Here is a 27,961-nt window from a genome sequence, read left to right as displayed (position 1 = left end):
TTTTAATTAGACATATATATATATATAATGCTTCCAAGACGAAAAAAAAAAAGAGAGGAAATGTTCTGGAGGTAAAATAAAAAAAACAATGAATAAAACAAAAATGAAAATACAAAATGAACATATAGTTTCAGTTCTTTAAACAAGAACCTTTTTCAATATCTAAACACCAAATGGTAGAAGAATAAGTAAAGCTTCATTTAAAACTCTTCACAATTTCGTTCCATTTGTGGGTGTAATCATTATCGTTTTTCACAGGTGGTTTTTGAGACACTCAAAATTAACCCTTTCTTTCTTTGTACCATGAAAATGCATTTTATTATAAAATATTATGTATACAAGGTAAAAACCCTCCTACTTAAATTTAGATTGTAATTTCCGTTTGATGGAAAAGAAAATTTACTTAAACATGAGTATGTGTATGTTTCAAGCTTGATCACTTATATTATAAATTAAAATTTTTGCTCAACTTTAAAATCTCTGGAAAATAAAACATAATATACATTGTGAATATAAATAATAAAATATAAGCACTCACACAAAGCATAAATAACAGTAATTTTATAATAAAAAAAATAGCACAAAAAATGAACAATAGTGTTAATAATTAAAAACCAAAAAAAAAATGATCAATAGTACAAAATATACTATATAAAACAGACAAGTGAAAATAAATTGCCAAAACAATATTATTTTGCTGATAGGAAAGAAAGAAAAAAAAAAGAGTAGGTATAAAAGTTTTCAATATTTTTTCAAGGTCATATATCAAGGTAATATTTTTTTCATAAAACCCCTTTATCTTGTCACCTTCGCCAAGGGAAATAATAGTACCTTTCACCAACAGAAGTATCTTTGTGTTCAATAGCTTTTCTATAAGCACGATGAATTAAAGTTCTTACAGCGATGAGTTTGTCATTTCTCTCTTGAGCACTTGACATGCCACTGGATGTGGAAGCTACATTACCATTTTCTGCATGCCTGAGAAAAATGCAAAGAATAAAGTTAAAACTTATTTTTTAAACATAAAACTGAAGCAAGAAAATACAATGAAGAAATATTTAAAACACTAGCTCTTCATTATTCTTTAATTTTTCATTATTCTAAATGAGAATAGAAAACCACGAGCATTTCTTTCCTCTCCGATGCGCAAGAAAGGAATGTTTTGAATATAATTCAAAAAAAAAAAATTTTAAGAAAATTTCTGTAGAAAAGAATAACAAAATTAAGAACCAAAGGAAAAATCTCTCTGCAGGAACTCTGCTCTGTGACAATGTCGCCATGATTCTGCTACGGGGTATCTAGGTAACTTGACTTACTGGGCACTGGGTTTTCAAAATAATATATAAAATGAAAATAAATTTTAACATAATACATCAAATCTGTTAACCCTCTATCAAGTCTAGAAATTATTTAACCTTTTCCGACTGATGGAAAAGTAAAAGCGATTTTTTAAAGGAAGTTCAAAGCTTGAATATGTAACCTAGGTTAACAGTATGCATTGAAACATAAAGATCATACTTACGAGCCTGAACTAGAGCTATTTGAATTCATTTCTGCTGATGAACCTTTAGAAGTCACAGAGCCCAATAAACTACCAGTACCAGATACATACTGCCAGCTAAAAAAAATGCAATATAAGATGAGCAACTGTAACAAAATATTAAAAAAAAATTAACAATTTGTTAGGTAAATAAATATATTATAAAGAAAATTAATATTTTTATACTTAACAATCATCAATTACTATTATTAATTTTTGTATTTAAAATTAGTTAAAAATGCAATTACCTGCCAAGACTTGACGTGCTATCCATTCTTGGCCTTGAATTAGGAACAGGAACTGGGCTACTAGATGGAGCCAAATTACCATGACTATTATTAATATTAACAGAACTATCAGTACTATTAGCCATTATAGTAATCTCACTATCAGACAAATAAGAATCATTTTGAGAATTTGATCTCCTGAAAAATAAGATAGCAGTACAATTAAAAAATTCCTTTCATAATTTTTTTAGACAAGAGAATATGTTTTTATCCAAGTTTAAATATGCTATCTCAGAAAATAAAATTTCTGTAAACCTGGGCAAATTTAGAGGCACATTTGAATCTAAAAATTCTGCATGCCCAAAACATCACTTGTCAGATTATGAGGTTTCTTATTCATTGATATCAAAAATACTTTGAAATCATTCAATTTTTTCCTTATTGTACAGCACAAAATGAATCATACTTAAAATATCTGATTTTAAAATTTAAGTTTTTAATATTTATACTGTAATAAAAACCAATAAGATTGTACAAAGATGATATAAAGTTGCTCCTTAATTACATTTTAGGACCAGGGTTGGCAAAAGTCACGATTTTTATTGAAAAAAAATAAAATAAAATTTTTTATTTGGTTTAAATTAGATTTTTTTATATTTACCACCCAAGTCATCAGATAAAATGTATTAATAAATCTTAATATTATTTAAAAACATTAATACAGCAAAAATAGTTAATATTTCTAACTAAAATGTGTAAAATTATTATTTAATTATAACAAGGTAATCTCAAAATAAATAAAATTATAGTTATTTTTGTTCAAGCCAAACATCCAAAAAATATTAAGAATGAATCTTTCTTCATTATTGATACATACTAACACATTTAATAAGTTTTCAAATCTCTTTTTTTGTCTCGCAGTGGACTGATCAATAAGACCCCAGCAGATCACCGAATCCAAGCATCACTGGCTGTGGTCAGTGTGCGGGGGGAGTGACCACTTGGGTCAATCTGCGTAGAGACTGAGGGTGTGCGGTATTGGTCCTCGTCAAACTGTTCTGTCGTAAAGTACTCTACTTCGCGTGCAGGTCGTCAGGCTACCGAAGCGGGGGTGCCATCCCCTCTGCAGAGGATCAAAATTGTGATGGCATGTCTTCGGATCATCCTCATAGATGTTTCCCGGACCGTCGACAATAGCCCATTGTGCAGCTCTAGTGCGATGTAAATGAACAACAATAAATCAAATCTCTTTTATTTAAATAAACATAAAAGAAAATGGGTAAAATTGAAATATGCTTATTAGTAGCTATTTATTTTACATGCAGGTAATGGAAAACTATAATTCAAAAGTTTCACACCACTCTTATTCACATTAAGAACTTTTAGTCAATCTTTTTTTTTATTTATTTATTAGTAATACATACATCATACATCCTCCTTTCATTATTACATTGAATAAAAACCTTCATTATCAATTAAATTAAACCTTACAAAAATCACAACCTAAAGAGTATATTTATAAATATTATTTTAAAGAAAATATTTTCGATTTAATAATTTATTTTGAAATTATCAATTTGTTTAAATCAATATTATTCTTAAAAAACTGCAATTTATTTAAACCAAGTGATTGAAATTATTCCAATCTTGAATTAAACTACACCAAAAGAACCAACTTTTCAGTCTAAAAAAACAAATAAGTAAAATAAATACTTACACACTTTTGAAGCTGTCAGATGACTCATCACCTGAATCAACTGAGGAATAAAACAATGAATTAGGATATCCCTCTAAACTTGTATAGAAAATACTGGAAGTTCCATTTTCAAACTTCTGAAAGCTTGAATCACTACCACAAGTTTTTAATGAGGATTGCTCAGGCAGTTCTTCTTCTAATAAAACATAAACATAAGAAACAATTTATCAAAATTGTTATGACATTAATTAACAGACATAATTTAAATAATCAAGGGTCTTACCAATCAGTATATCCAAAGGAGGATCTGTACAATTACTACTTATTTTACGATTCCTAAAATAAAATATTAACTACATATAAGCATTAATTACTTAATTATCAATTATAAAATAACACTTAAGCATATAGAAAAATCTATTAAACAATTTTTAAGAGATATTATTTGAATTAATGGAACATTTATTCTCACAGATGCTTTAATAATAAAACTGAACCAGATATCTGAAATTGAATATTTAAAAATATTTTTTAAACTGTCAGGTATATGTACGTAGGACCTAGCTTTTTGATTACAAGTGCTTCATATTTGTGAAATTTAATACATTTCTTGGTGGTAGGATCATATCACACTCATGCCACTATTACTTTAGTCTCACAATCTCAATAAAAAATTTTAAAACAAACTTTGAAACAAAAATAAATAGTTAACTTGGAATTTTTTAAACTTGGTATTTTAAAAATGTATTGAGACTGTGGATGAAGGCTTGAATGAGGAATATTTGCTTTAAATTGAAATAGAAATGAAGTCTTATGAATTATTAAATGGGAAATTGAATGACACAAACGATGTGCAAATTAAAGAGGAAGCACCTCAATCAAATGTACTTAGTGAAGAGTAATATCACTGGAATATCCTATTTCACTAAAGCATACTAAAATCATTGAAAAAATATGTAATTCATAATAATTTAAAACCATATTTTATGTAGACACAAGAGGAAAAAAAACATTTACAGGGTGCATAGCCAAATTATTCAACAAAAAATAAGCACCTTTTAAGCACTTTTCAAGCACTCCAAAAATATTTTTAAGCACTTTAAAAAATACAATTAGGCAGGGTTGGAAAGTTTTTGATAATTGACAGTTTTATTATGTTGTCAAAAAAAATTATTTTGGCATTGTCAAAAATCATGAAATTTTAAATCATGTAAAACGAATGGAGTTTTCATGTGCTACGGACTGACAATAAGCTGAAATAGATGGGGGTTGAATTAATTGTGAAAATATTGAATAGAACAATATGAACTGTGTCTTTTTGCATAATTCGCAGTGAAAATCAACATGGTAAAGGAAAATTTTAATTTTGAAAAAGGGAAAATTAAGCACATTTTAAAAACACCCAAAGAAAAAAGCACCTTTAAGGGCTTTTAAAAACAAAAATCGAAAATAAGCACCTTTAAGCACTTTTTAAAAACACTATGCACCCTGACTTAGTGAAAAAGTATTATTTCAAAAAAAAATTTTCCTTTAACATAAACAATATTAAATTTCATTGGTGATATTTCACTTAATTTAACCACTCTAAACTTCATACTTAAATATGTTTTAAAATCACATATTCCCCATAAAATATTTTTATTGAACTAACTATTTATTATTTCAAAAAAATTAATTTCATAATCAAAACAGTTATGAAATTTAAAGTTTTATTTCTCCGAGTCTTAGATTAGGTGCCCGGCTTCAGTCTCAACCCTGAAGCCATTACCTCCTTGTTCCCATCTCTGTGCATCACTAGAATAAAAGGGCGTTATAAACTAAGTCTAACAAAGGAAAAGGGCAAAATAGAAAAAAGGACAACTAGGGCACATGAAATACAAAATTACAATTTTATATAGAAAGAGCCAAATACAGCTGCATTGTGAAAATAATTTGCATTAAAACAGTGTTGATAATTATGCCCAAATAAAAAACAAAAATTAGAAAAGGACAAAGAAACATATGAAACAAAAATGAAATTTCTAATCAATTTTTAAATTGGATATCCAAAACTCTTACAAAGCAATTAAATAAATCTTAAGGTTAACTCTATAAAAAAATATGAATGTGATGTTTAAATTAACAATGTGATATTTCAAACAATAAGTTTTAGTTTTTCTAAATAATCTGGTAATTATGCTAAAAATAATTTTTTTTTAATGTTAAAATAACAATTGAAAATTGGTTCAGTTTCAGAATGAACTTAAACTACAATACATCGTGACTGTCCAAGTGTACATCAAAAGGAGCTTTTAAAGCTTAATAGAAACAGTTTAAGGAAGATCATTGGTCTTCTTACTGGACACTGCATCCTCAGGAGACACCTATACATAATGGGAATAGAATCCAATTCACTTTGTCGAGGTTGTCATCCTGAAGAGGAGACATCACGACACATATTCTGTGATTGTGAGGTCTATTCTACTCAAAGATTTCAGCATTTAGGGCAGCATTGCGTCAATGCTTGGGAACTGCAAGATGTTCCTGTAAGGTGTTTGCTGAATTTTATTTCAGCTAAAGGGCTTTCGTGCAAATCATGATTTAGGGTTTGGGTACAATAGACCTCTGGTCGATGTGCCCTGCTCGTTGGAGCTGCCCAACCTCTAAGTCTAAACTACAATACGGTCAGTTAAAATAACTGGGTACTTAGCCAAATTTTTTTAACAAAAAATAAGCACCTTCTAAATACTTTTTAAGCACTCAAAAAATAATTTTAATCTATTTTCAAAAAAAAATTCATAATTAGGATCTGTGCAGTTATAAAAATTATTTTTGTCTACCGTTTAAAGTTCTTAATTTATAAATATAAAATTCATAAAAATTGAAAAACATTTTCAAACAGTTTACATAACCATGATAAAATAACTAGTTTCTGATAAATATTGCAGAGAAAATTGTGAAAATCCTGCATTTTTTGTAATTTAGAACGACAATTGATATGGCAAAGAAAAAATCTCTTTTTAAAAGATAGTAAACTAATCACTTTTTACAAACACTGAATTAAAAAAAAGCCCTTTTAAGGGCTTTTAAAAAATGCTATGCACCCTGGATAAGGCATGAAAATAATAAAATAATATGAATATAAAATTTAAAAGATTTCTCCTGTTATTTATAAATTTATCTTCAATTTATAAACACACCTTTTCTTTGAAGAGAACTCCTCTGATGTAATGAACTTCAAGAACTCAAAGCAAAAGAACAAAATCTGCAGAAAAAATAAGTCCAATAAATAACACATTCTAAATTATAAGAAAAGAGAAAAATATGAATAAAATTATAACTTCAAACTAGGGTTAGAAATAAAAATACTAACCTCTTCACCAACTTTGAGCCTTGAAGGAAGATCATGGCTGTAAAACCCAAATTAGAAATTTAAACAAAAATAAAAGTATTTATAAACAGACTATCAATAACCAAATATCAATTTAAGAAACAGAAGGAATAACATTTATATGCTTTCTGCAATTTTTAGGAGCTATTGCAAAATTAACTTAAAGAATATGATATAACAAAGGAAATCTTAAAGAATTTTAATGATTCAATTCAATATTGAGCTGATGCACAATATGTTTATAATTTACAATAAACAATTTTGAAAATTAAAAATTTAGTCTAATTTTTTACATTTTATTTAACACAATACATTTAAATTTTATTTAACACATTAATAGTTAAAGCAAACTATCAAGAAATTTAGAACGCAACTTTTTATCACACTGCGTTTCATGAAGAGATTTCAAAATAAACAAAAATTATATAACTAACAGCTCATTTCAATTCCTAGAAACAGGTCTAAGATTTACAATGAAAAATAGCTCAAAAATTAATTAATTCAATTAAGAGCTAACTACGCTCAAAGTAAATGAATACATATTCATAAAATTAAATTGTTGTTTAACTTTAACCCTGCTAGCAAAATCATTTTAAATAAAAGAACTTCAAAATAAATTTCAAACTGATGTACCGTATACAACAGAGTACAAGTCTACTTTTCAGACCCTCAAAATTTTACGAAAATCAGGGTATCAACTCATACACTGGAGAAAAAAAGTTTGAAATTCATTGATAGTGAAGTATTGATGCACCGTAGTCAATAAGACAGATATGAGTGACTATCAGTCTACCATTACAAATTACCCCTTTCAAAAACTATTTTTAATATGTTATATACAATTAATTCTGCATTTTCTTCAGGTTTCTCAAAAACTATATTTTATATTACGTTCAGAAAAAAATTTATGAACAAGAAAAGTTAATTTATTCTTGAGTATTTCAAAAAATATAACACTATAAAAGCTTTTTAAACATACAATAAAGTTACAAATTTAAAGATTCAGAACATTATTTGTGCCAGATTCATTAACACTAGCAGTGTCGTCAAATGGATCTCACTCTGTGATGGATTCGACTTTCTCCTCAGAAATAGTCCAAAATAATACTCTAGAAATACTCCTTTTTTTTCTTCAGCCCCCCCCCCTCCAAAAGACTCAAAATTCCCCAATTTTTACATTTTTTAAAAATAATATTTAAATAATATTTTGCAACTCGTCTAGCATTATTTATCACATAAACTTTGACACACAACGTTTATGGGAAAAATAATAGGCTTACCAACAGTAGTCGACTTATACTACCGACATACTAGAAGTTTGCAATCTTGTAGTCAAAAATAAGGGTCAACTTACACACTGATCTACGGTAAATACCTACAATATAAACTGCTTAAAACAAATTTCTAATTGCCTCAAAACCTGTTAAACACAGCTAATCATTAAATGCATTAAATAAACAATATTAACTAAATAACGCTAACATTAATTAAAAAATGCATAAGTTTTCAATCTGATTTCAGCAGTGTGCTACATATTTTTGTTTTTAGAGAAACTGCATTTGCTGTATCATAAAAAAAATGCTTTGAAAATTAAGCAATTCAACAATGCTTTGAAAATTAAGCAATTCAACAATGCTTTGAAAATTAAGCAACACAACAATGCTTTGAAAATTAAGCAACACAACAATGCTTTAATCTAAGGTACAGACACAATATGAGCAAAAAAGCATTGAGTGTATGAAAGTAAAAAATTTTATTTAAAGTAATCCCTGAATTTCTGATAGTACTACAAAAAAAAATGTCTATTGGCAGAAAAGCAAATAAATTAAAAAACAAATTATTTAGCAATAATAAATAAGCACATTAAGCAAACATACCCAAACAAGTACCAATCGTAAGCTAGAGTTAAATAAGCCATTTCAACAGGAGAAAGACTTGTGTGAATACGACCATCAGCCCACAACGTTAAGCGCAATAATGAAATGAAGAGGGGTGTACGATCCCATCCAGATATACAATGAATGAGTATGCTTGAGGTACCTAATAATTAAAATAATTTTTGAATAATAAACCCTTCTAACGAGAAACATAAATTTTACACAGAAGAAAATATATTTACAACAAATAAAGTAATTAAAAACTTCACAACCATGATTCTTACAAATTGCTAAAGAAATTATTTTTCTCTGAATATTTAAATTATTATTTTTGGGACACATGTTAAACTTGTATTAACCTTTTGCTGTATATTTAGAATTTAAAGTTCTTCCTTTCAAGAATTAGTTGTCACAGTGGCACATTAACAGGACACTAGACTGTGGGAGAAGCTCTTTATGGCAAATTTTCTATCCCAGACATAAATTATTTAAAACTTTAAAAAAAGGTGAGTTCAGATAAACCTAGGATAAACCAGAAGTTTCAAATACTGAAAAAAAAGTTTCTAAGCATCAAAATCCTAACAAATTATGCAAGAATTTATCATAATTATACAGTGGAGAAAAAAAATTCAGCAATAATTGGTGTGCGTTTTGGTATCTTGAAAACTTCTTTTCAGCATTTGAAATTTCATGGTATACTCTAGGTTTCCTTGAACAAATTTTCCTCTAATCTTTACATTTTAAAATACCAATTGATTTGAAGCAGAATTTATCATGAAAAATTTCTCCTGTGGTATAGTGTCCTCTAAATATAGTTACAACTGATAAAATATATATGAAAATTAATTATCTTTGTACTGGAATATAATATTGTATAAAATTTAAAAAGCAAAAATAAAAAAGTTTTAGACAAACCAAAAAAAAGTAGGAATAAATAAATAAAAGACAGTACTAAAAAATCTTCTTATAAGTACTTCAAGTATTTCAGTACTATAAATAGGTATCAAGAATGGCATTTTCCTTGACTAAACTAAAAACCATCAAAACAATCTTTCAATAACTTTAATGGTAGTGAAATATTGAAGAGAAAAGAAACTTTATAAATATAATTAATATATTTTTTCAAATGTAATTACTTTTATACTTCACTTTTGAATTATTTAATATGCTTAATTAACTCAAAAATAATGTCGTGCAACTGAATGATTGATCTTAAAAAGTTCTTTGGTTATATCAAGTAATTAATAGTAGTTTTAATCTAATATTTAGTATTTGTTGCATTTCTAAACTCTGAATGAAAATTATTGTGTTTATACACAAAATGAAGAACATAAAAGTGTGAGTCGTGAATTCCTCTTCAATCTGCGTCTAAACACTGATCTTACTTGTTTACAAAACTAAAAGAGACTTTGTTCAAAGTAGCGAAAAGTTTTGCTTTTATTTTTGCATTTTTATACTAAAAGGTAAATAATTTTCTAAGATGACATCTAATAGTAATAATAAATAAAAATACAAAAAAAAATTTAAGGTACTTGAACAATTAAAAGAATGGTTAAAAAGCATTTTAAGAAAAATAGAAAAATTTTATACAGCTTAATACCATCAAACTGTTAAATTAAATACTACCAAATATTTCACTCAAAAAAATTATTGAACTTACCTTCTGTGATATACGTCACAAGTAATTTTAAGTAATTCTGGGTTAATTTAACAAGATCCCACATCTGAAATAAATAGATAGGAAAATGAAAATTAGTTTTACGTAAATATTTAAAGGAGGCAATATTTATCAAATTTTGCCAAGTTAACACTAAAGCTTTGAATAAATCATGTAAAATGTTTCAAAGTAAAAAGAAAACTTTAAAATGAATTTGAAAGTTATAAAAAAATTCAAGGAAAAACAGTTTTAGCACCATTTAGAAGTGCTTCTTTAAAACAGATTGATTTTTAAGCCTTTTTTCCTTTTTTGAAGGAGCGGAGAAACTCTACAAATTTCAACATATAATATATACCTTACTAAACTTGTATTATAACTTTTGAATACTTTATACTAAGTTAGATAGATTTAAAATAAATTGCATAAAATAGATAATTAAATAAATAAATTATACTAACTTTGTAATTTGACCAGTGAACACCCAAAGTAGAAGCAATTGAATCAGAGGGTAAAGTCAATGATGAATCTACATAATTCTATAAACAAAAGAGCAATAAAAATAATTAGTTTATTATCTCTTATTTATTTAGTAATTTAATTTTTAAGAAATTCTAAAGTAATAAAAGTATATAATTATTTTATTATGACTTATAATAAGTCGGGGGGAAAAAAGAACTATAGGAAATTAAAAATATAAAGAAAATGCCATAATAAAAATTAAGCATTAAAAATCTAATAACATTAGCACTAAAAAAATACATTAATTTTCTAGATTAATATGAAATGTATGTAGGTTATTTTAAAATTCAAATGGTGGGAAGAAACATAAATCAAATTTTAAAAAAACAGTTATCAAAAATGAAGCACAAAAAAATTACATTTAAAAAGAAGAAAATATTTTTAATTTTGGTTGTCGAACTTAAATTCCTGATAAACACTATTAAAAAATTGCGATTTTACAATACTAATAAAATATTTTTATTACATATATGACGTATGGAGATGTGTTCTGTTCAGATTACAAAGTATACAAATGAAATAAAACAGAAAAGCAAACTACTTTTATGTATCACTGTCTTGAAATAATTACTGAATAATACAAACAGTGTCATATAAACTTTTTTCTTTCATCAGAAACATGCAAATTGAAAATATTTTGAAGTTCGTTTTATATTTTCACACTTAAGATAAAACCTTTATTAAGCCAATGTTGCCACAGAAATTGTTCAAGTCTTCCAGTTTATTTTCTAGTCAAAAAAAATTTTCATGATTTGGCTGAAACATTTTTTTTTTATCAGGATAAACATATATAATTAATATCAGAATAAACATATTGAACTCTGAAAATAATTTTAACACTAAAATAAAAAACAAAAAATCTGATTAACTTACTTGTTCCCAGTCAAACATAAGACCTTCAGCTACATAATTACTGTCTTTGAATTTCTTGAAGAATTCGCAACCTGTAGATACAAATAAAGATAGATTTTTAAATGAAAATTAAATGAATTTAATTGCTTATCAAGTCGATTACTAAAAATTAAATGAATATAATGATAATAATTTAGCCTAACCTGGATATGGCAGCTGAATAATTTTGAAATCACAGTATCTATTTTCTTTGTCTATCTTCTCAGAAGAGCTTACTCTATAAAGTTAAATTGGAACTGATTACTTATATATACAAAGTGCCCAAAAAAAATCACTCTGAATAATTTTCAATCAAATCTTAGGATTTTCATGTATTAGGACTAAACCTTAATGGTTTGGTTCAGGGAGTTACCCCAAATATGGTAATTAGATAGTGCAAACAATATTTTAAGTTATGAAATCAGACACAAAAATGTACTTTTTCTGAAGAAAAAAAAATTGCGACGAATCTGTACTTTTTACTCTCAAAATATATGGGGTTGTAGCAATCTGATAAATATGGTCCCAATGGTTTGGTCAGTAAAGCTTTGACGCCTGAATGTAAATTTTATTTTTTGCATACTTCATCATATCTTTCAAGAACTTTCTAAGCTAGTTGAAACATTTTTTCACACAATTATAAAATTCATCTATCCAAAGATAATTCCATGCAAAAAAATTTTAGATTCGCTTAATTTTTAACACAAGTATATTAAGTCAAAGAAAAAGCAAATTTAACATTAAGGGCTAAAAACTTTCAGCCACTTTCCTCACCAAACCTAATGTGATCATATTTCTCAGATTGCAGCTATCCCCTTCTTCCCATATTTTGTTACTCAATAAGCTAAATTCATCACAGAAAAAGTATTTTTTGTGCCTGATTCTATGATTTAAATATAACTATTAAATAACACCAATTAATTAGCAATTTTAAGGTTGCCCCTTTGAAACTTTATGATTGGCACTTCGTGCATAGAAATCCAATCAAAAATTATTCAGGGTAATATTTTTTTAATTTATTTATTTTAGCAATGCACAGCTAAAGTTACAGTTTAGTATTCTGTAATGATATAGTATCAAAATCATTTCAATGTATAGTTAAAAGATATAAATAGATAAAAACAATAGCCTAAATTCTTGACTGTAAAATCATTATTTATAATTGGCAATACAGCACAATTAGAAGATAACACATCTGTGTCTTGAATTGATTACGATACCAGGATCATGTGATGATTGTGATTCCATAAAAAATGATTAAATGATGTGTTAACTTGTTGACTTAATGAGTGCATATTTGATGCAACAGAAAAAGGCAAATTCAATCCATAGTTTAAAAATTTTGTGCACAAGCTGAAAGCTTAAAATTTTATTATAAAAAAACACTCTTCCATACACTTTAGTAACTATACCTTCCATACATACACTAAATTACACCTTACTCGATAAGTTTAGTTCACTTTGATTAAATCTAGTATCTATATTTTTTATTTACTAAAGACATATTTACCGACAATACAGAATGATTTTGGTCATGAATTTTGATGGATTTTCATCAAATCTGGTGCTCGTGTGCAATTGACATTGATTAATAATATTTTTTACTTATAAAATGTATATTTAAGGAAGTTAAAAAGAAAATTTAGGTATTCATTTTAGTCTGCTTTTACAAGCATGGTCGGGCTAGCAAACAAGCTGGTTCTTTCTTAAGTTTTCATTCAAAAGATCGGCCTCTAGTATATTGACTCTTTATTTTTAATCTTATTATTCAAAATTAACATGTGGTATTTTCGACTATCTTCTTTTGGTCTGGCTTAAAACCTACTACTATGAATATGGCGTCTGCATTCAAACATTATGGGTTAGATTTTGAATTTAGTAAGATTGCAATATCTTTGTATTTTGGCATGTGATTAAAGTGACAATAAAAATGACTCAAAAATCGATGGCGATTGAAAAAATTGCTGTTGACAAATAATTTCCTTTTAAATCAATTTTCTTTTTCAAAATAATTATAAAAGAGACTTGCTTTAATGTTTAGTAAAAAAAAATATTTGAAAAATATATGACAAAAGAAATAAAGTGCCGGGCATTAAACATAATTTTTAAAAAGCATTTCTATGTATTCTTTATCAAAACTACAAAAACAATTAACAAGTAAAATTACCTAAGAATTAAATTGCTTCCTAAATAAATATAAAAAACAAAACTTAAATAAAAATTAAACTAATTTGAATAATCAGGTTACATGATACTTTTTAATAAGTCCAACATAAAATCAATCATTATAGAACTACATTTAATTTTAAAATAAAATTAAAAAAAAGTCTTATATGCTTTATCAATGCATGATAAATTACTAAAAGAAATGGTAAAATGCAATTTTGGCTTATTTTGGTTGTAAATGGAGATAGTAATAAATATTTAACTTCTAATCGAAATATAAACGAAAACATAGCTTACTTCAAACCATATTTAACTTTTTTATTCTCAACCATAAGATCACAGATGTAGTTGACAGATAATTCTTTTAGAAGTTTAATATCTTGACTACGGAGTTCAGTAAATAAAGCACCATTTCTATAAAAAAAAATTTACTCATTTGAAACAAATACAGTTACAGTAAACTAGATTAAAGCTTAAAACTTAGATAATACATTAATAAACCTATAACTGCTTCAAAATGGGATTATACTTTAAGAACAGTAATAAAAAAAAAGATCAAATACAAAAGAGTAGCGGAAAAGTTTCATGAGTTAACTGACATTGACAATTAATTAAGTTTTCTTAACTCTTATACCTAATTTGTCATGAATAAAACCTGATGGTTCAATTTTGTTGTTTATAATAACAGAAGCAAATACCTAGAAGTTTCTTAGTTTAATTTTTAATTTTAAAAAATAAATCAATTTAATACTATCTAACTGCTTATTTAAACAATTCCGATTTTTATATATAACATCAGTAGTTCAATATAAAGAAATGAAATGATAAAGAATAAACATATACCTTGAATAGGAGGTATAATTTTTTTCTTCAGATTCGGAACTAGAGGCTAAAATAAAGAATTAAAAAGTAAATAAATGTAAAAATTTATACTTCAATTTTGCACATTATACAACATAAGAAAAATACTTAGCATAATTATTTCAAAATTTATTGCAAAAACTTTTCAACTCAAAACTAATTATGTCAAAAACACATTAACAATATTTTTCAGTTAGTATCATATAGAAGTGTTAGTGTTGGAAAACAAAACTTAAATTCTAGATTTTTTATTTTTAAATTTTTTTACCAAGAGCGGATCCCTATATAAAATATAAATTCCTTCTTTTTTTTAAACATACATGAAAAGTAAATATTTTAAGTTAAGATTAGAAAAATATGACAAAAATCCAAAATTTCCTCATTAATTGTCATAAGGTCAAAGTTAGATATTTTTCAAAGTTTATATAAAACAATTTCTTTCACATACACACATATATTTTTGCTGATTGATCATTTAAAATATGTTTCATGAAGTAAAGGATAAAAAAATTATCACTTAAAACTGAATAGTATATATGCTACTTACATGCAATACATGTTTATAATGAGCAAATAACATCCCCATAAAGAAATATAAAATAAAAATTGAAATTTTAGTTCAACGTTAACAGGTACAAATCACTAAAATATAAAAATTTTCACATGATAAAAGTTATAACTATGATTTATTTCTCACGAAATTATAATATTGCATTTTATTACTAAATGCATTTCATTACTAATAATAAAACATTAACATTACATTTAAAATGAAAATCTTGATTATAGCAACAGTTTCATCTGTTATTTTCTAAATGAACTTATTTTATTAGATTAATTATTTTATTAGAAAATTACTTTTATTTTTAATTTACTAACTTATAAATCAATATAATTTATAAACGAATATTGTTTATGAAATTTAACCATACACATAGACAGTATATGAGCAGCAATTTCTCCATTTTTACTCTATTATACATACTTAGAAATAAATAATACATACTTAAATATTGTGCCACATTGTGGGCCACCTAATTTGTCTACAATTATTTACAATAGTGAATCCCACATGGAGGGAAAAAAATGAAATTAAAAATATTCTTGAAATTTTTCATGTCAACTACATATTTACATGTTTGTTCTACACATTTGATTTTAAAAATAGGATCTAAATAACAGGAAACCAATTAGTTTTAGCATTTAGCAGAAAAGAGTGTCAATGTCTTTTTTTAACGGCAAACTTTAAAATAGGGCAATCTACGAATAACGAGCCAAATGTGTATACATGATTTGTCTTATTTCTAAAACAAATTGATGTTGTTCTTATTAAATTAGAGAAGAATTCAGCTACTGTTAGCTGACATAAAAACAAAATTCATTGCTGCCCTCAAAAGCAAAATTACTTTTTCCTGAAATCCTCCTTCCCCATAGAATGTAGTGAAACCCTTCCATCTGATAAAGCATGGTTTCAATCCCTCTATTTTTTAATAACCTCAATGTGTATAACTTATCACTTCATAATTAAATTTAATCTTGATGTTGATAATTAATAAAATTGAGTTACACAATTTTGTATATTTTGTGCCTTTAGAAATTATGTTTTATTTCAAAGTTGAAATTTTGAACTTTCCTTTACAATTTAACCAGTTCTTAGCAACATCACAGCTACTCAAATTTATATTTTGCTTCTTTTAAATTATATTTTAAAGCAGCAAAAATACAAAATACAAATGAATAGCACTAAATACTTACAATTGAACACAAAACCGGACATGTCTCGCAGCAACATTTCACCGCCACATGCTAAGGTAGCAGAACGGCAGACATACTTTAGGAAAAAAATTTAAGATAACATTAAAAATAAACTCTGAAATACTTTGTGTAAAAATCTATTTGAATGAAAATTTTATGATTCCATCACATTTGAATGAAAAAAATGTTATATAACTGATTAAATAAATATACCAAACTGTATTGAAATTTTTATAACTTAACGATTATATAATCATTTTACCTTTAAATATTTGTAATTTTATGTAAAAAGAAAAATAAATTTAAAACAAATGTTTATTTTGGATTCAACCTGTAACTATTGCTAAAACTTTTTTTTAATAGATATTAATAAGTACATTAAATAATTAAATAAAACAGCAATTTGGACAATTTAGATAAATTATAATGGAAAATAGATAACATGTAAAAGGATAGAAGATTAAATTCATTACACTTTCATCAAAAGGTAATGCACTTGTTTAGTAGGAAGTGTAATAACTTTAAAGAAATAACTAAAATAACTTTATTTCCATACAAATATTAAAAACATAAGGTTAAAAATATTTCTTGTACAAAATTTTAAGACGGGTTTTAACCTATCTTAAAGTTTGTCATGTCATGTTATAACATGTTTTATTATTTGACATGACAATTTGACTTATATCAAGGATGTCAAATTTATGCCAATTTTAAACATGAATAAAACAGTCACATCTAAAACCTTAACAATTGTTTTATGTTTATGTATTGATCTGATTGTTTTATGATGTTTTATCTGATCTTATTATACATGATTGTTTTATGGTTATGTATCTTATTATTCATATTTTAATAGAATATTAGATGTAGTACTTGACATTAAATAATAAATTCTACAATTTAACATGCGTCGGGAAAAAAATTCTGATAATTCCCCGTTTTATTAAATAATTATACTTCAAATATAGACCATTACATACAAACAAAAGATATGCTGGAAACACTATAGTTGTTAAATTGCTATAATGAAGGCACTTTAAGCTTAAGAATTTTAAACTTTCGAACAATTATTTAAGACATAACCTAAAAAGACAAGGCAAAATCAAATTTTATAAATTGAATTGCTAGGGGTGCAGACTCCCAAGAATTTTTTTCAAGTTTGATATTTTAAAATTTATTTCTTTTTTTTCTTAACTTTCTTTGGAAAATTCTGTTCAAATTTTTCTACACTTTCATTTGAATTTCAAGCAGCTAAAATATTTTAAAATTAAAAAGATAACAAAATTAAGTATAAAAAAGTATTCAATGTAAAAAATTAAGTATTCAGTATAAAAAAAATTACAGCAAAAAGAAGATATTTCTATTTCAATCATATGAAAACATCCTTTTTGGATTTAATCAAACCTAGTAAAAAATTTCTTAATATGAGAGCTTTCCAATTGTTTAAAACAGAATAAAATTTTTAAAAAAAACTTTTCTTTTTCTACAAAAATCAGTTACTATACTACAAAAATCAGTTTCAGACATCAAGAAGCCTGCTTATAATGTAAAATAAACACAAGCATGGTTAACAGCTAGAATTAATTCTACAAAACATTCTTACGTTTTCCATTTTCAACCATATCTTAATTTCTATAGTTTCAACCAAAAAAAATCTTTTTTCAAAGTTATAAAATTCCTTAACCCTAAGTTAATTGTTCAATACAAAAATGAAAAAAAAAATCATTTATTTTCCAATAAAGATCAAAAAATTTTGAATAATTATTCTCATAATATAAATATTCTCATTAACATACTTTTTAACACCAAAACTTAAAAGAATAATTTACCATAAATATCAAAATAACAATTTTAAAAAAATACTAATTATTATTTAAACTAATACTAAGTCACATGGGACAGACAAACTATTAGGCTAGAACTAATCTGGCTGTGACAAAAAAGGTTGGCAAAATATGTTGCCAATGTATGTTGCAATGTTTTGCTCAATAGTTCTATTCTACCTATGCTATATAGATTTATTCCAAATTAAATCTTTGGATCATAAATACTACTTACTTTGCCTTTAAAGAGTATTACAGGTACAGGAAATCTTGTTCTGCATCTAGCTAAATTAGACTTGTTGGCTATTTCTTTGAACTTCAAAGCATTAAAGCAATTTACGCTGAAATAAAATTGCAAACTTTTATTATTGTATTTTAATTAAAACAAAAACTATTAGTGCAAAGAACAATTTAACTTCAGAGTTTTTCTGTTTTACAATCTATACATACACATAAATCTACTTCAAAAATCCAAAAAAAAAAATTCTAAATCGAAGCCATAAAAGGTTGTTGTGACACTTTATTTCTCTATGTATAACATAAAAAAATAATAATCTAACATAGTTTTCCATTGTTGTTGGTACAGTGGTGTTGGTATTGTGGTTTTATTGACTTGAAAATCACATGAAAGGCTACAATTTTCCTACATTGTTTAGGTTGTAATCAGCAAAAAATTAATAAACGTTATAAAGGTATTGTTTTCCTATAAATATTTTTTTATCCCTAATTTAATAGTATTTGCCTGCACGTTTGATTGTTCCCCAAATTTTAAAAAAAAAAAAGTTTTTTGTTATTATATACAGTGAAACCTCGATTTTACGTCCCCCGAATTTACGTTTTTCCCGCATTTTGCGTTTTTTTCATCAGGACCCAGTTTTTCCGTATACCTCCAATGTTAATTTTACCCGGATTGTAAGTTTTTAATTTACGGAATTTCCCGCATTTTACGTTTTTTGTAGAAATAAAAAAAAATAAAAAAATGTTTTAATAAGCAATATTTTTACTATGTTTGCTTTTTTAAAGCTCATCCACGTTGTTGAAAGTAAATCTATGAAAGCAGAAACGCATTCCACAGACTACTGTTTTCGAGAACTTTAGTCCTCTCTCCCCCTTCCTTTGTTGAACACCTGCTGCCTGTCTCGGACAAGGCAGCGGGCGAAGAAACAAAGTACAGAAACAACACATTTCATTGGTGCAGGAATGAGACAGATAGGAGAAGAGACACTCCAGTTACCAATCAGATGTAGTGACTTATTTTCTTCCTTAGAAAGCAAAGGGGATCTTTACGTTTCTACAGCTTTTCAGACATTTCAAACCCTTTCGTACGAAAATGGTGAGCAAAAAACGCAAAAACTTTTCTGTTGCTGAGAAAGCCGAAATTGTTAAGCAGTTTAATGAATTTCATGGAACAAAAGTAGCATTCGCTCAATTGCAAGGAATTCCCGTAACAACCCTGCAATCCATACTACAGAAAAAAGAATGCATTGATAAAAACTTTGAAAAAGTCGGTGAAAAAAATGCCAAGAAACGGAGAACAATGAAAAAATCCCCGTACGACGAGATGGAAGGGATTTTAGTAAAATGGTTTAAAGAGGCTCGTGATGCTAATGTACCTGTAAATGGCACCATATTAAGAGAAAAAGCTCTAGAAATCGCCGATAGACTTGGTTTAAAAGACTTTACAGCTTCCAATGGCTGGATTGACCGGATGAAAAAAAGACATAATCTTGTGTATAGATCGCTCTCCGGAGAATCATCAAGCGTGGATGAAGCTACAATAGAAGAATGGAAGAAAAATTTACCAAATTTGACCAAAGGATACAAGCCAAAGGACGTATTCAATGCGGACGAGACAGGACTTTTCTTTAACCTTCTGCCGGATAAAAGTTACGTTTCTAAGGGAGATTCCTGTCACAGAGGGAAGATGTCAAAATTGCGTCTTACGGTTTTACTATGCTGTAATTCTGATGGAAGTGAGAAGATGACTCCACTCGTTGTTGGAAAATCACGCAAACCACGATGCTTTAAAAACGTGAGAAGTTTCCCAACAAATTATGAAGCAAACAAAAAAGCGTGGATAACAAAAGCCCTTTTCGAAGACTTTTTGCAGAAACTGAATAAAAAGATGAAATTTCAGAACCGCAAAATAATTTTGTTCATCGATCAATGCAGTGCACATCCGGATTTGCAGCTATCTAATGTGCGTGTTGAGTTTTTTCCTGCAAACTGTACAAGCAAATTACAGCCTTGTGATCTCGGCATTATTCGATCATTTAAGGTTTTCTACAGAAAGCAACTTGTCCGGAAAGCTGTAGCTGAACTAGAGAACGGAAACCTAAATGACGCCTGCAAACTAAAGTTAAGTGTTCTGGAGGCTATGCATTTTATTTCTGCTGCTTGGAGAAGCGTTACACAAAAGTGCATTTCCCACTGTTTTGAAGAAAGCGGAATCATAGCTTCTAATGAACCGTTAACAGATGCAGGATTAGATAGACTAGATTCGGAGAATGACAATGAAACAGTTAGCTATGACTTCGGCGAGTACATCCGAGAAAACTTAGCAACATGCGAAGCTGAGAGAACCACTGCGCCATCCGTGGACGATGTTATGGACTTTTCATCCGCCGATGAAGATGAACAAGAAGAAACAGAAGCACAGCCCGTTCCTTCTTTCAACACAGCATTGAGAAGTTTGCTAATAGTGAAAGACTATTTTCTATCATACAAAGACCAGGAAAAAAATTTGCAAAAGATTTCAGTACTGGAAGATGAGGCATTTACTTTGAACTCAATGTCTAAAAAACAATCTACTATTACGCACTATTTTGCACCTAAATTACATGATTCTTAACAAAAATTGTAAAAGTGATCTTGAACTGGTATGTTTTTTTCTTTAAATACTAATATTCTTTTCGTAAAATATAGATTTTAATAGTACCTTTTGAAAGAGTCATCTTTACTACCTTTAGTTTGTTTTATTTTCCCATTATTATTATATGATTTTTTGCTATCTAAGTATTTCCCGTATTTTACGTTTTCCCGGATTTTACGTTTTTTTTACCCAGTCCCCTGAGAAACGTAAAATCGGGGTTTCACTGTATATTATTTCACATATTTTTTATTACATTCATATTATATATAATATTATATATATATAATATTACATTTTTATTATATACATTCATTTTATTAATACTATAACGTAACTCTACGCTAAGATAAATTTATTTAAATTGGTGTCTAACCTTAACCATTTTACAATTACTAATTTTTGCGCAAATGATTATAAATTGCAGTTATTTGCCATTATAAATTGCAGTTTAAAGAGATTCCTTAAATGATTTAGGAGCCTGATGCACAATGTGACACATTCAAAAATTGTATTTAATATATCCATCCGTTTGGTAAGCAAGAATATTAAATTACAGTTGTCAACTCACTAAATTTGCTATAACAATATACTTTTAATTGTAAATGTCACTTTATGATCACTTAGAAAAAGTACTATGTTTAATAAATCTTAATAGAATCATATGGAAAATATATGGACATGGGAAGTGGGATCACAAACGCAAACAAACAGAATTCTTTTTAACACAAGAATCTTACGTGAATCATTTCAAATTTCATAGAAAGAAGTGTTTTAAGTCAAGAAACAACCATTATTGTGAAGCAATAGGGGTTGGTGAGCGGCAGGAGGCTTAGTTTCCTAGTATATGCATGGATAAACATAAGAAATAGTAAAAAATACAAACCTTTTGTTAGAAAATTCTAAGTCTTTTGACAAACAAGATTTCTCTTCAACGGGTATGATAATTTGTGAAGGATAATTAGTTGAAAGTGAACCTTTCTCATTTTCAATTTTCTAAAAAAATAAATCCAATGATAAAATTATAATTATTCATTTATTTATGATTATTTTCATGAATTAAATGAAAACATAACTTATCTTAAAAAAAAATAATAAAATACACTAGAACAAATTTTTAACTTATAATTTATGCTATGCTAAAAAAGGTTCCCAAATTCTTTTTAATTCGACTCATAGATTTTTCAAGTTTCTTAAATTCCATTAATTTAATTTATGAAAAAGAGGTAAATTATTAAAACTACAAATATATATGTAGCAAAAAAAAATTTATGAATTATTATTAAAAGATAAATTTTTAATATTGGATTTTCCCATTAAGGATTTGTTTAGGTCTTCAATATAACATAAATTTAAAAAACAATTTTAACATGACTGCACTTCATGTACAAGTATGAAAAGTTTAAAAAGGAAAAAAAAAATTTAAAGTTTTTTTTTTTTCAAATTTTAAAAAGACAAATTTTAGTTCAAAAAATTTAACATATCATTCAATATTATCTTTGAACGATATTTTAGTTTTGATACCTGTTCACAACAACAGAAATCTCAAGGCAAAATGTATAACTACCCTACAAGTGGGTACAAGTTTGTCCCATTCTGTGATTTTTTATGCATATACATATACAGTGCACTCCCGATTATCCGGGTTAATTACCGGGACAGGGAGCACGGAGAATCGAAAAACACGGAGAATCCGAAAACTCTTTTAATTAGAGAAAAAAATCAATATCAGTACAAAAAATATAAAAATTACTGATATTTGCATGCTGTATAACATCAAACTAGGAATTTTCCTTTTAAAAAAATTGTGGAATGCGTCTTCGCCGTATATCGATACACATGTTTTACGAACCGCAGTAATGTCACCGTAATCAAATCCTCCCATATAATCCAATAAAATTTCCACAGAGCAGCAGAAATAGAAATTGTATTTCCCTCATTTACTACATCTTCTGCATCAGTTACTATCATCACTATTTGATTTAACAACATAACGATGTCTTCATCTCTCAAACACTGGAAGTCAGGCTCACATGCATCACTTTGAAACCAATCTTCAAAATTTTCTTCATCAAGAATTTCGAAACCTCAGATTTCTTTTGCTTGTTCGAGAATACTGTTATCATATTTTTCTTGAACATCTGAAGAAGATTGCTCATCAAGCGATATTATATTTCTCCAAGATCCTGATAAAGTAGACGATTTTACCTTTGACCATGCTGCTGATATTCGATATATTTCAATCCACTAACGAATATTGCTTCCAAAAATTTGGTAGTGTTATAACTTCATGAATAAAATTTTTTGAATCTTTAAAACGTTTCTCTTTATATTTTTCGTGTGACTCCGGAATGAGCACGGACAATCCGCAGACCGGATAATCCGCGCATGGATAATCGAGAGTGTACTGTATATATCAGTCATGTCAAAGATACGGCCCGCGATCGCGATATGTCACAGAAAGAAGAATCGTGTTCTTTTTAGAGCTTTTAGATTTCACTCTATTCCTCTACGGAAGTTTTAAAATGTGCACACTACATTTATAAGTAATTTCAAGGGCAGCGCGGGCACAGACAAGCGAGAGAGATAGACAGTAACGACATTTCTTAGCAACAGGCGAAATCTTCGACTGGAATATACTTAGCAGCACAACTACGGATGGCGCTCCTGCCATGGGTGGCAATCATTCGGGCATTGTAACTAAATTAAAACAGAAAACATCAGGGAATTTTGTGGGATTTCCCTGTATAATTCATCAGGAATCATTGGCATCCAAGCATTTAAAAATGAACCATGTCATGCTTCCTATAATTAAAATAGTAAATTTTATAAGGAGCAGAGGACTAAATCACCGACAGTTTTACAAGATTTGGACGAAAATTTTTTTGATGTCCCTTATTTCCCTGAAGCTCGTTGTCTCAGTCGAGGAGTAGTTTTAGAATGATTTTTTGCATTACGTGACCCTATTCAAGCTTTCATGTAAGAAAAAGGCAACCAAATTGATTATGACAATGACTGGTGGATTGATTGTGTCTTTTTGGTAGATATGAATTAACACTTGACTGATCTGAATGTAAAGTTACAGGATAAAAATCTGATTGTCACTCAAATGTATTCAAGCCTTTGAAACAAAGTTGAGGTTGTGGGAAAATCAGGTAAACAATAAAACTTTGGATCATTTCCCTCATTTAAAATCATTTGGCACAGTGAACCAAAAAAAATTGGATCAGTATTCTCAACTTCTGCAAAATCTGATCACGGAATTCAACAATCGTTTCGAAGACTTCCACAAAATGAATGAAACGGAATTCCCAATTTTTGAACAATCCATTCAATTTTGAAGCTTCACAGGCACTAGTTCATTTTCAAATGGAGTTGATAAATCTTCAATCGGACAGTATTTTGAAAGAAAAATTTAAAGAGGTTAACGCTCTTACATTTTATGCACAATATTTCAAGAGTTTGGATAACTATCCGGAATTAAAAAAGCATGCAGCACGCATTCTGAGAACAAGAGAAGTCAGGTATCTGGATTCTCGAGTTCAAAATAATTACCATCTTTTATAACTTTGATATGATTTTTAACAACCTTATATTATATACCATATAATTAGATAAATAAAATGTTATAATAGTTCAGTACATTTTTTTTATTTGAATCTGGCCCGCCTACACATTCTAAATTTAATATATGGCCCTCTGCAAAATTGAGTTTGACACCTCTGGTATTATCGTTCTTCACATGCCAATGATGCTCTGACGAAAACTTTGTGATCATTTTGGTGCAGGTACCAACACAAAAATTTTATTTGATTGCGACCTTTAAATTCATTTATTCTCATCCAGGGCATAACATGAAAGCTTAAAAATTAGCGAACGTGCTTTTGAAATAAATCCCAAAATATATAGATTGGAAAAAACATATTAGATACTTACACTAATTACATAATCTTTTTCAAATAGATCTTCACATTTCTTATGAATTTCGTAGTTCTGAAAGTATAGATATAATACATATAATAAGTATAGTATAGATAGTTATAAAATATATATACACAGTCCAGTCACATTAATGTGACCACCTGTCAAAATCCAGAATAACCACCTTTGGCAGAGCGAACCGCTACGAGACGTGCAGGAAGAGAGTCAGTTAGGTTTCTGAAAGTGTTCACTGGGATGTTGAGCCATGCCGACTCCAGTTCCTTGGCCAGCTGCGCTAGATTACGCGGTTGAGGATCCATGGCGCGAACAACCCGATTTCAACCCGTGGTTCCACAGATTCTCGATTGGGTTTAAATCCGGTGAGTTTGCTGGCCAGGGGAGTACGGTGAATTCATCCTGGTGTTCTTCGAACCATGCACATGCACTGCGAGCTGTATGACACCTCGCATTGTCCTGGTGGCAGATCCCATCATTCTTAGGAAAAATCATTTGCATGTAGGGGTGGACGTGGTCCGCAAGGACAAATATGTACTTGTACTGATCCATAGTGCCTTCCACAATGATGAGTGCACCCAATGAATGCCAGGAAAACATTCCCCAAACCATAACGCTCCCTCTTCCAGCCTGCAGCCTTCCGGCAATTGTTGCAGGGTGCTTGCTTTCAGACGTTTCACGCCGTATACGCCAACGTCCATCTGTCCCATGGAGCTAAAATGTGATTTATCAGAAAAAGCCACATGTTATCACTCTGTGGACGTCCCGTTGCGGTACTGGCGTGCAAATTCCACCGATGAACAGCAGTCGGCATGGGTGCATTAACCAGGGGTCTGCTGCGGAGGCCCATGCGCAGCAACGTTTGCTGAACAGTTGTTGAGGATACAACTCTTGGTAGCCCCTTGGTTCATTTGGGCGGTCAGTTGCTCAACAGTTGCACGTCTATTCGTCTGAACGCATCTCCGTAGCCTTCATTCGCCTCTGCCATCTTTGGACCATGGTGCACCACATGTGCCACGCCGCTTGTTTTGTATAGTGCCATTTTGCCGTGCACGGTATACTTTTACCACGGCGGCACGCAAACAGTTCACAAAATCAGTCGTTTCCGAAATGCTTCCACCCTTGGTTCGAAAGCCAATAATCATGCCCTTTTGGACGTCGGATAAATCGCTACGTTTCTGCATTGCGCCAACGACTGAAATGCTTTTCGATGCCCTAGGACATCCAATATATACACTACACTGTAATGTGCTGCCACATGCACTCTGTGATTGATTATTTCACGTTGACGTCGAAAGTAGGTGGTGGTCACATTAATGTGACTGGACTGTGTATATATATATAGATATTATATATGACTTAGCACCATAAAAATTTAACAAAATGTGTAATATTACATAATAACTGAATTTGATCTTTAACAATTTTTAAATTACCTTCTTATAAAATTTTATGTGCATATTTCAAGAAATTATCACCTCTCGTTATCAAAATAAAAGAAAATTTGTAGTTTATAAAACTAATTAAAGGTATGCTCAAAGACAATCTCTGAGCATAAATTTTTTCTATAAGTTAAACTGAAAATTATGAGAAAATAAACATTTAAAGGGGCATTTTTCTTTTTAAAAAAAAAAGTTTATTTTAAAGATATTTTCAAAATTTAAAAACACTCAAAAATTTATTAATTTATTAAAAATTTATAAATTTATTAATTTAAAAATTTAAAATTATATCAAGCTCTGAAAAAAGAGATACACATATAAAAATTTAACCATATGAGAATAATCTTAACAAAGTAAATATTCGTAATAGTAATCAGAATTAAACCTATAAACACAGATAATTTTACCAGGGTGTAATTATTATTTAAGAAGGGAAATTATTATTTTCAAACTGAAACATGAATCAAAAGGCAGTATTTTTAAGAGATAGCGACTTTGGCACATTTTTTGTAAAAATAAGGATCATATATAGGGATCAAGGAACATGCTTATCTTTTAAAATAGCTAAGGGAAAACACAGTAAATTTTAATAAAAATAACTATATTACAAAGAGGTTCAAATAATATTTAAATATAAATCGTCAATTGGAACTAATATTTAATCTGATCATATCCATATCAGATTTACTTTAACTTTAAATAGATTTTTGTTAATTCACATAAGTGTAAAAGTATAGGAAAGTAACATTATTGACTCCATAAATATAATTATTCAATTAAAAAAAGATTAGTAAATTTTAATGACTTTCAACCAAATTGATGTATAATTACTTCCCATTAACCCAATACTAATCTTAAAGTATCATTAATATCAACATAAAAATTTTAAATATTGGAATAAATAAATTTCGTAGAAAATATTATAAACAAATTTTTATAATCATTTTAGCAAGAAGTGATAGTTCTTGGTGAACAAAATATGGAACAAAACCCTTTTATAAATAATAAGGCCAATTTTTAACATAAAAAAAAGAAAGCAACATTTGAAACCATCTTAATAAAGATTTTGACAATTTCATTTCTCAAATGATAAAAAAAAAAAAAATTAACATGTATACACTCATGCGCAAAGAACTAATTAGTTATTAGATAGCAAATAAAAAATTAAGTTTAATTGTCAAAAAAGAAAAAAATACTATAGTTATAGCACATTACAGTTTTAAACAAATTTACAGAAAATCAAGAATTTTAAACTAAAGGCTAGTGTTTAATATTTTTTTAAAAAAAGTAGGCTATAAATTTAAATATTGTATCAGGTCAATTGTCATTCTA

At 28.1% G+C, this 27,961-nt stretch overlaps 1 protein-coding gene across 1 annotated transcript in view; it reads right to left on the bottom strand.

Moving 5' to 3' along the window:
* Positions 1-225: 225 nt before the first annotated feature.
* The window catches only part of LOC107438727 (phosphatidylinositol-3,5-bisphosphate 3-phosphatase MTMR14), a 28,831-nt gene continuing 1,095 nt past the window's right edge, over positions 226-27,961 (bottom strand). The window contains exons 2-19 of the mRNA XM_087159376.1: positions 25,188-25,244; positions 22,138-22,247; positions 18,618-18,723; positions 16,560-16,635; positions 14,787-14,832; positions 14,241-14,357; positions 11,942-12,015; positions 11,760-11,830; positions 10,826-10,903; positions 10,371-10,434; positions 8,711-8,873; positions 6,816-6,852; positions 6,643-6,707; positions 3,747-3,799; positions 3,485-3,659; positions 1,789-1,965; positions 1,523-1,618; positions 226-978 (exon numbers count right to left, since the gene is read on the bottom strand). Coding sequence (XP_087015502.1) covers positions 804-978; positions 1,523-1,618; positions 1,789-1,965; positions 3,485-3,659; positions 3,747-3,799; positions 6,643-6,707; positions 6,816-6,852; positions 8,711-8,873; positions 10,371-10,434; positions 10,826-10,903; positions 11,760-11,830; positions 11,942-12,015; positions 14,241-14,357; positions 14,787-14,832; positions 16,560-16,635; positions 18,618-18,723; positions 22,138-22,247; positions 25,188-25,244 — 1,740 coding nt within the window. The 3' untranslated portion in view covers positions 226-803. The remainder of the gene's footprint in view (positions 979-1,522; positions 1,619-1,788; positions 1,966-3,484; positions 3,660-3,746; positions 3,800-6,642; positions 6,708-6,815; positions 6,853-8,710; positions 8,874-10,370; positions 10,435-10,825; positions 10,904-11,759; positions 11,831-11,941; positions 12,016-14,240; positions 14,358-14,786; positions 14,833-16,559; positions 16,636-18,617; positions 18,724-22,137; positions 22,248-25,187; positions 25,245-27,961) is intronic.

This window comes from Parasteatoda tepidariorum, chromosome 3 (assembly GCF_982258835.1).
Source record: "Parasteatoda tepidariorum strain Cologne lab strain chromosome 3, Ptep-v5.0, whole genome shotgun sequence".
In the NCBI taxonomy this organism is placed as follows: Eukaryota; Metazoa; Arthropoda; class Arachnida; order Araneae; family Theridiidae; genus Parasteatoda; species Parasteatoda tepidariorum.
The sequence above is the reverse complement of the archived record's forward strand: the minus strand, read 5'-3'. Positions and strand labels throughout refer to the sequence as shown.